The sequence below is a fragment of the Entamoeba dispar genome, genomic scaffold (genome assembly GCF_000209125.1).
Source record: "Entamoeba dispar SAW760 scf_1105229461391 genomic scaffold, whole genome shotgun sequence".
NCBI lineage: Eukaryota > Evosea > Mastigamoebida > Endamoebidae > Entamoeba > Entamoeba dispar.
In genome coordinates this window covers 22882-32297 of record NW_001854669.1, presented here as the reverse complement: position 1 = coordinate 32297, position 9416 = coordinate 22882, and the positions used below count along the sequence as shown (strand labels likewise).

Below are 9416 nucleotides of genomic sequence, written 5' to 3'. Positions count from 1 at the left end.
AAAAATCAAATATATTAACATTTAATTAATTTTATATTATTTTATTCTTATTGTTATTCTTCATTATTTATTATTTATTATCATCTCTTCTTCTTTTTTACTATATTTTCTTCTTTTTATTTCTCTTTTATCATTTTAATTCCTTTGTTTCATCATTTTCTTTTCTTTTTCTATTTAATTCTTATTTCATTTATATCTTATCATTTTTTATTCTTTCATTTGTTTCTCTTCTTTATATTCATTATAAACCATTTTTTATTATATATACAATTTCATATTGTTGGTTATCTTATATATCCTCATTTCAATAAGTAATTAATTTGCATTGACACTCATTTTTAATGTATTGATATGAGATGGTGTGTTAAATAGTTATAAAGATAAACAAAACAGAAATAAAAAGAAATAAAAAAGAGGAAAGAAATTGATATGAAAAGAAAATAAATTCCATTTAACAGAATTCCTTTTAAAAAAGTGCGGAATAAAATGGGTCATTTTGACTATCTGCATTTTCAAATTGAGATCCAGTATAAGCAGAAGAATGGTCATAATTCATAGCTTCAGTACTTGTATCAGCAGTTAAGAATGGGTTATAATTCTTTGTTTTTTCTAAGAATTTATTACTTTCATCAACATCTTCATCAGGTTCTTCTTGAAGATTATCTTGAATATCTTTAGGAGAATTATTGTCTTCAAGATCTTCAAGTTTATCAGCTTTAATGTCTTCTTCTATTCCAAGAACTGAAGAAACACTATTTATTAATTCATAAAATCCTTGGAATTCAGTAGTATTAATAGCTCGTTCAAATTCTGTTTCACCGATTTCTTTTAAGGAACTAGGACCATGATCTTTAGTACATTCTAATTTACTATTAGTAAAACATTTTTTATGATAAGAATGTCCACAATGAAAATGAATAATAGGATAATCAGCTTCAGTATCTTTAAATTCTTGTCCACAAGCAGCACATCTTGTTTGTCTAAATACAAGATGTTCAGTTAAATTTTTTTGTCTTTCTTCAATACTTTCTCTTAATGTAGGAATTTCATCAATAAAAGATAATCCATTTTTCAAACTTTCTTTAACACTTTGATCAAATTTAATATTTTCAATAATTTCAGGACGAGATAATATTTCAAGAACAGAAATAATTTTATGAGGGGCAGTATGTTCACTATTATTTTCTTGAAAAATTCCTTTTAATACATTTTCAAATCCAATTGAATGTTCATTACTATCTTTTTCTGCCATACAAATTAATGGTAAATAATGAATTCCAACATCCATTGATTCATCAATTTTATCAGTTTTATGTTCTTGTAATAAACAAAGTAATTTTTCATCTGGATCATTTACAACTTCATCCAATATTCTTTTTTGAAAGAATAAATTTTTAATATGTTCTTGTTTATGTTCTCTTGATTTATATAACATAATTGCTTTATTTTTTTGTTTATCTGATTCATCTTTTAAATCCATTTCAATAAGAAGTTCATTTACTTTATCATTTTGTGTTGTTGATTCTGAAAACTTTGATTGAATTTTCTTTAAGAATTCATCTAATTCACTTTGACAATTTTCCATAACATGAAGAAATTCTCCTGGATCTAATCGTGCTGCATTACTTGGTTTATCTAAAAACAAATTTATTAATATATTTGTTATTCTTTTTATATCTTTTATTGCTTCTTCTTTCTCTTTATAATCTAAAAGTGAATCAACAATTACTTTGCCAAATACTTTTATTAATTCTACTTTATTTATATATTGTTGATGATCAATATAACTTATAATATTTCCATATATTTCTAATGCTTTATATGGTGATGAACTTATAGCACTTCTTAATAATATTTTTATATAACTTCCTGGTGATCTTTTCTCTGCAAATTTCTTTGCATTTTCTGACATTCCTGCTTCAATTAATTCAAAAATTGTTTTTTCAATATCTAAATTATTACTTGTAAAATCAAGTCGATCTAAATACGTTTGTAAACGTGTTGGATCTTTTGCCATTGTGTGAATAAGAATAGTAAGATATTCTTGTGTAATTGTATTTTGTCCTAATAATGGTTCTGAAACTTGATTTAATCTTCCACTTCGAATAGATTCTACAATAGTTCTTGCTGGTATTGTTGGACGATTTGTAAATGACATTTTCTCTTAAATAGAAGTGTAAGATACAAGATCTTTTTATGAGATGTATTTAAAGATTTCTTTTTTGTTCATCCATAAAATAAAGAAAAACAAAAAAAAAAAATTTTAAATAAAATAAAAAAATATTTAAAAAATAAAATAAAAAGAAAAATTAAGAAATAATAAGAAAAGTATTAATAGTTTTATTAAAAGATGAAAACTATAAAATAGGGTTATAGTAATTGATTACTTTGGTGAGTAAAAGTTTGTGTCCCTCTTTCTTTTTAAAATGAAGAGTTGAAGACGAGATTTGATTATTTAATAAATAATCAGAAATAGCTCGTTAATTTTAAAAGAAATTTAAGTCATAAAGACAAAATAAGAAAGATATTAATGAAATAGATGCCAAGATTATTGAAGAAAACTGAACATGTTGTTATTCCAGAAGGAGTCACCATTGAAATCAATAGAAAGAATATTAAAGTTACTGGACCAAGAGGAACTCTCACAAGAGAATTCCAACATCCAAAAGTAGATATTTATGCTAGTAAACTTGTTGTAAAGAAGGAAGGACCAAAAGAAAATGTAATTGTTATTGATATGTGGTATGGAAATAGAAGAGATTCAGCTGTTGTTAGAACTATTGCATCACATATTAAAAATATGATTACAGGAGTTACTAAAGGATATCAATATAAGATGAGAGTTGTATATGCTCACTTCCCAGTTACCTTAGTTATTGCTGATGATGGTAAATCAATTCAAGTCCAAAACTTCCTTGGAGAAAAGAGAACTAGACATATTGAGATGTATGATGGAGTTGTTGTTAAGAAACTTGGTAAAGATGAAATTTGTCTTGAAGGAAATGATGTTGAAAAAGTTTCACAATCAGCTGCTAATATCCATGCTGCTAATCTTGTCAGAAACAAAGATATTAGACAATTCCTTGATGGAGTTTACGTCTCTGAAAAATGTCTTATTGAAAATGACGCTTAATTAACTTGATTTTGGCAAGGTTTTATTATTTTCTTCTTTGATTAGAATTTGTTTTTCTTTTAAAAAAAAATAAATAACATTTACTTTTTATTTTCTTATTGTTTTATTTGAAAGAATTTATTCATTACAATTTAACAATTCAAAAAGTAAATAGTATTCTTATTTTCTTATAACTTTAATTATTCTTTTATATTATTTTTTTTTTTTGTCTTTAAATTATTTTTTCTAAAATGATAAAATATGTAATTAATATGATTTAATTATGAATAATTATAAATAATATCATTAAGTTAGATTATTAAAGAGTATTATTTTCTTTAACCCTGTAAGAAATCGTTGAATGATATTGACTATTTTCTTGAGAAGATTCACAAAGTTTAATATAATTCAAAAGTAAGATTTTCATATGTTTTAAGTAATTAAAGTATAAGATATAATAACAAAGAAGAAGAAATGTTTTAATGATTAGTATGAGAAGAATAAGATACTAAAAGATAATAAAATAGAAAATTAATGTAAATAAAAGAAATATTTTTATTATTATAAAAAAATATTTTAAATAAAATAACAAAAAGAGATAGATAAAAAAAGAATATTTAAAATAAGAAATTAGAAAGGAAAATATTGTTTAATATAAGAAAAAGTTTGATGTCTTCCTTGAATTTTATCAGAGATAATAACAGATTGAGGATTTTTTAATTCATGAACGAAATTATCATATGTTGCATTTAACAAACGATCTCTAACATTTTTAAGATAAATAGGTTCAATACTATCATAACAAATAAATGTAAATAAAGTAATAATATTTTGAGATAATTCTTTTACTTTTTCCCATGCCCATCGAGCATATTGATAAAATGATTGAGTTAAATGAAGATCTTCAAGTAATTTCATAATTTCACTAAATCGAGTAATTTCAGGTTCATCTGATTTTCCAGGAACTAATTTACCAAATACATAACCAAAATCAATATGAAATATTTTACCTGTTGTATATTGAAGTAAATAATTATCACCATGTCTATCTCTTAACATAAGTGCATAATTTAATACACAACATAATGCAAATGATTTAGCAAAATTTAATTGTCTACTTAAAGCATCAGTTGTAATAGTATCACAAATTAATTCAATTTTTTGTTGATCTTCTTTTGTTTCTCCAGTTTGATCAGTTTCTAATTTATCATTTTTCATTTGATAAATAAATTTAGCAAGTTCCATATTTTGTTTATTTGGTTCTTTAGAAACAATAGTTCCCATAATCATTGAGAATGAATTCTTAAAATGATCAAATAATTTACCAATTTCAATAACATCAGGAACAAATTCTACAATTCCTTTTTTTGTTCCTAATTCAATAATATCATATGTTAAATATTCAAGGTCTATTTGTGTTTTTAATTCATTATAAATATAATTTGATAAAATTAATATTAATTTATCATTTAAAAGGTCATCATTACTTTTAACCATAAAACATCTATCTTTTAGTGTTTGATTAATATTAACTTGAACAGGAATAATCATAGGTCTATTAGCTGAATTATATTGTTTTAAACATTTAATTTTATTAATTTTTCCTTGGAGAAATGGAAGACTAAAATTATTCATTTGTTTCATTGATTCAATCTTCATATCATTATTTGTAAAACTTAATTTTTGGAAAATTCCTTGAACAATTCCTTGTTCTTTACTTTGAGCATTAATTTCTTCAACTCTTGCAATCATTTCATTTGCACAATTAATATCATGAATAATTGTAGGATTCCATTTTACAACAATCTCTGCAATTGAATGGAAAAGTTGAATAAATAAATCAAAATATTCATCTCTTTTTTCAATAATATTTACAATACCCCAAAGAAGTTGTTCTGCAAATAAATGTGTTTCATTATTATTTTCTTCAAGTAATTGAATTAATTTATTAAGAAATAAATCATTTCGTTCATGTTTTAAAATTTCAATAATATGTGGAATATATTCTTTAATTTGATTAATATTAATAACTTGAATCATTTTATAACCAATTCTTTCTTTTAATACAATTGAATATGTTTGTGTAGAGAAATAAGGAAGAATATCAATAAATGAAAATTGTTTATTTTGAATAAAAGAATCAAGTAATTTTTCTTCTTCAATAAAATCAATAATATTATTAATATAATCTTTACCTGTTTCTATTGTTGCTTGTAATGTAGATTTTAATACAAAAAATCCAATTTTATTAAAATAATGATGAAGATAATAATGTCTAAATCTAAATAAATGAAGAGCAAGACTTTCTGGAATATTTTCACTTAATGATATTTTTTTACATTCAATTAATGTATTATTTGTTATTGTTTCTTCAACTATAGGATAATCTTTACATTGATCCCATAATGATTCAACTCTTTTTGGAATTCGATAAATAGATTTAATAGTATTAATAGTTATATCTATTGTTATTCGTTCTGATTCATTAGTAGTAATATTATTTTGTTCAGAATTAAATCCTGGAATTGTAATAACTTCTATTGGAAGTAAACAATGTTGTTTCTCATGAATAAAAAGTCCTTCTGAATTAAATAAATAAAGTAAATATTTACTATAAAGATAATTTGTTCCATTAGAGTATATTGCTTCAATATATAAAGTAGATTCTAATGATAATTGTTTATATTTTGTTTTAAAATGTATATAATGGATATTTGGTGTTTGAGATAAATTAATAATAACTTCTTCAAAGTCAGGTTGATTATTTTTCTTTAATAATAATGATCTTAATTTCATTTTAATTTGAATACAATGAAATTCTTGAATACTTGATTGAATATTAAATAATACAATAACATTATTATCAATTTGTTCAATGTCATATTGTTGATTTGAATTTAATGTTAATTCAGTTAACCCAGTTAAATGATAAAATCCTTCATTACAACCATTACCAAGAAAATCATTAGTGTTAGCTTCACGTTTTCTTGATACAAAGAGATTTAATAATCCAGTTTGTTTTTTATTTTGTAATTCTAATATTAAGTGTTGTTGTAAATGATGAATTTCAATAATGTTTTGCATATAATCTAAAACAACTTCATCTCCATTAAATTCTGCAATTTCATTTCCAGAAACTAATAAATCGGATTCTTTAGTACTTGTATTTAACACAATTCTAATTTTCTTAAGAACCAAATTATTTTCAAAAAGAAGAACAGCCCATACAGAATATCGTTTATCTTGAATAACAAGCCAACAATTAATAGAGGTAAAATATATCATAAGAGATAACAATGATGTTTTATAGTTCTAATTTACTAATAATTAATTATTTTAAATTATTTTCTTTTAATTTTTTTTATTATTATAAAAAAAATAAATGAATAAAGAAAAAGACATTTAAATGACTTTTAATCCATTAATGATTTAACTACTTCTTCTCGAATAAATGAAATATCGGAACTAATTTTTGTTTTGTAATTCTCTTCTGTTAAATTTCCAGAAAAATCTTTTTCTATTGAATTGAGAGCATTTTCTTCATCTTTCATAATTTCTTCTTTATACTGATTATTAAAATATTTGATAATATAGAAATTGATATTCTTTTCTAATTGATCAATGACATCGTTAATTTTAATTGGTGCAACATTCTTTTTATTACCTGGTGATGGTGGTAATGGCTTTTTTCGTGGATCGGTTTTACTTAATCCTGATAACTTGGGAGGCACTGGTAATGGTTTTGCACTATGAAAACCTTCCATTTCTTCAGCCTTACTACTAATATATTTTTTAACAATAACTCTGAAATATTGAATGATTTGATTTCTAATATTTTTTAATTCATTTTGATAATATTGATTTAATGAATTTAAGTCATCTTCATTTCTCATAAATGCAATATTTAATAGTTCAGTTAATTTCATTAAGAATACAATAGATTGATGAATACAAACACATTTCCAAACATAGTCAGTTGGTGGTTCAGAAGCTAAAACATTAATAAAATAAAAAACTTTAGTGCTATCTATCCAAGTTTTAAATACTTGATTAGATTTTTCAAAGATCATATCAGTTACAGTAGAATCATTTACTGAAAATCCATCTAAAAATGATTCAGTAAAAGCAGCAACATTATCTAAACAACCAATGATCATATAATTTTCTCCTTGGTAACGAAGTATTTTATCTTGTACTTTTAAGGTTCTACAAGAGATATCACTTGGATTAATAATTTGAGATAATTTAGTAATAAGGTCAATAATATTAGTTGAATTATTTAAAGCAACAAATGTTTCAATTTTAATAATTTTAAGCATTTCATCAAATCCACAAATATATAAAGTACTAAAATACATTTGAAAGAAAGTAGATCTTATTTTATGTAATTTTTCAAATGTTCCATTTGAAATTGTTTGTAAAAGATCAATAGTTTTAATATATCGTTCTTCAAATTCTTTATATTCTTCTCTTTTAATATTTCTTAAATTTGCATATGATAATAATAACATTGAATATTCCATTATTGTATCTTCAATTCTTTCATTTATTTTTAACATTAATTCATCACTTTCAATTACTTTTTCTTCTTTTTTAACTTCTTTATAAACATCAAACACAAGAAACGCTCGTAATTCCATTTCTCCAAATTTATTTAAAATATTAAAGAAATAATTACTAAACTCTTTTATATTTAATTTCATTATAAAATTTTTTAAATTATTATTTCTTTCTAATGGTAATTCAATATCATTTTGTTTAGTCATAGCTAGTGTTAAATATTCTTCTTTCTTTAAAAACTCTAACGGTAAACATGCATAGCAAATGTCTTGTCTAATATTTTCAATACTTTTTAAATACTTCTCAATAAATCCTTCCATTTTAGTACTTCCAACAATTGTTTTGAATAATCCAATTAATTGTGGCATTAAATCTTTAAATTCTTCTTTAATTGTTTTTCTTTTTAAATCGTATGTAACTTCATCTACTAATTGAATTCTATTAAATAATTCGAACACAAATTTTTCTGGGTTTTTTAAAAACTTCTCTAATTGAGATCTAGTTTGTTTAAGATAAAAATCACATTTACTAATACATCTAATTCCTGCTAATTTACAATCAATCACATCTAATGCCATTTCAATTTTTTGAATTGCTTTTTTATATTCTTTTTCTTCAACTAAATCCTGTACTTCATTTACAGCTGAAATAACTTCATTTATTGAATGCATTTTATCAATAACAATTCTTATATTTTGATATTTTTGATATTCTTTCATATTTCCTAACATTAACCATCTCACATTTTTTTGTGTTTGTTTTAATCTTTCAGATAATGCACACATATCTTCTTTAATTTTATCAAACGATTGTTCTAAATCACTTACACTAGCAAGTGAATCTAGTAATGTAAATTTTTGTTGATCTATTTCTTTCATAATCATTGTATCAACAATTTCTCGATAATTTGTTGCCCTTTCTTTTGCATAAGAAAAGTCTAACTGAGATTGTGTTGTTGGTGAAAAGTCATTTTTCTTTTTACAGAACTTTAAAATGATATCAAATGTTTGTTTACTTGACATGTCTAATGGATGTTCAACTAATGTCTTTGATAATCATTAATATTATTACTTTTTAAATCTAATAAGTTTAAAAAGAAAATAATAAAACAAACATCTCCAAATTCATATTTCATAATTTCTTCAAACACATCTGTTTTATCTTTAGTAACTTCATTTGTAAAAGTGTCCTCAAATTGTTGAAATATTGATATATTTTTTTTTGATAATTTTGTTGTATATAACTCAGGAATACTTTTTTCTTCAGAGGAATACTCACAAACTCCACCACTCATTTTTGGTTCGTTTAGGGGAATATCTAACGATAAACTTTTTTTCTTTTTGTCTTTTATTTGTTCAGCAAATGGGTATAATTGAACTGCAAAATGATAACGAGTTTCCTTGATTGGTTCTCTTTCTTCCATTTTTGCTATATTTTTAAGTTTTTTAGTTTTTAGTTTTTCAAATTATTCATTAATAGTTTTATTAATTAATTATACGATTTACTATTCTTTTCAACACTTATTAATTTATTTCTTGTTTATTCTTTTAATTCTTATTGCTTTTATAAAGTAGTTTTTTGGTTTTATTTCATAAGAAGCAAATAATTTCCTTCAATTTATCATGATGGGTATTGACTTACTCTCTAAAATATAAAAATTATTTTTTATATTTGTGTTATTTATTTTTGATTGTTGTGTTATATTAGTTTAATTCTTTAAAATTAAAAAAAGTGGTATTAAAGA

The 9416-nt window shown here is 22.8% G+C and overlaps 4 protein-coding genes across 4 annotated transcripts, besides 15 other annotated features; 1 reads left to right on the top strand and 3 right to left on the bottom strand.

Annotated features, from left to right (window-relative positions):
• Positions 1-31: part of a repeat region that runs on past the window's edge.
• Positions 32-214: a microsatellite.
• A 162-nt stretch (positions 215-376) lies between these two features.
• Positions 377-445: a microsatellite.
• A 21-nt stretch (positions 446-466) lies between these two features.
• EDI_134820 (uncharacterized protein) lies at positions 467-2158 on the bottom strand (the record flags this gene model as incomplete). Its single annotated transcript, XM_001738469.1, has 1 exon — positions 467-2158. One exon carries the CDS (start codon positions 2156-2158, stop codon positions 467-469), a length of 1692 nt encoding a protein of 563 aa, XP_001738521.1.
• Positions 1644-1685: a sequence feature (AT_rich).
• Positions 2159-2232: 74 nt separating the features above from the next.
• Positions 2233-2302: a microsatellite.
• Positions 2303-2539: 237 nt separating this feature from the next.
• On the top strand, positions 2540-3133 carry EDI_134810 (60S ribosomal protein L9, putative; the record flags this gene model as incomplete). The annotated part of the gene is made up of 1 exon (XM_001738468.1): positions 2540-3133. The coding sequence occupies one exon, from the start codon at positions 2540-2542 to the stop codon at positions 3131-3133; it is 594 nt and encodes a 197-aa protein (XP_001738520.1).
• A 57-nt stretch (positions 3134-3190) lies between these two features.
• Positions 3191-3416: a sequence feature (AT_rich).
• Positions 3417-3627: 211 nt separating this feature from the next.
• Positions 3628-3738: a sequence feature (AT_rich).
• Positions 3739-3742: 4 nt separating this feature from the next.
• Positions 3743-6397, bottom strand: EDI_134800 (uncharacterized protein; the record flags this gene model as incomplete). Its single annotated transcript, XM_001738467.1, has 1 exon — positions 3743-6397. One exon carries the CDS (start codon positions 6395-6397, stop codon positions 3743-3745), a length of 2655 nt encoding a protein of 884 aa, XP_001738519.1.
• Positions 4531-4587: a sequence feature (AT_rich).
• Positions 4678-4715: a sequence feature (AT_rich).
• Positions 5273-5301: a sequence feature (AT_rich).
• Positions 6398-6425: 28 nt separating the features above from the next.
• Positions 6426-6496: a sequence feature (AT_rich).
• Positions 6497-6525: 29 nt separating this feature from the next.
• EDI_134790 (uncharacterized protein) lies at positions 6526-9095 on the bottom strand (the record flags this gene model as incomplete). Its single annotated transcript, XM_001738466.1, has 2 exons — positions 6526-8718; positions 8787-9095. The coding sequence occupies 2 exons, from the start codon at positions 9093-9095 to the stop codon at positions 6526-6528; spliced, it is 2502 nt and encodes an 833-aa protein (XP_001738518.1).
• Positions 7759-7840: a sequence feature (AT_rich).
• Positions 8730-8781: a sequence feature (AT_rich).
• Positions 9096-9101: 6 nt separating the features above from the next.
• Positions 9102-9169: a sequence feature (AT_rich).
• A 148-nt stretch (positions 9170-9317) lies between these two features.
• Positions 9318-9403: a sequence feature (AT_rich).
• The last annotated feature ends 13 nt before the right edge of the window (positions 9404-9416 follow it).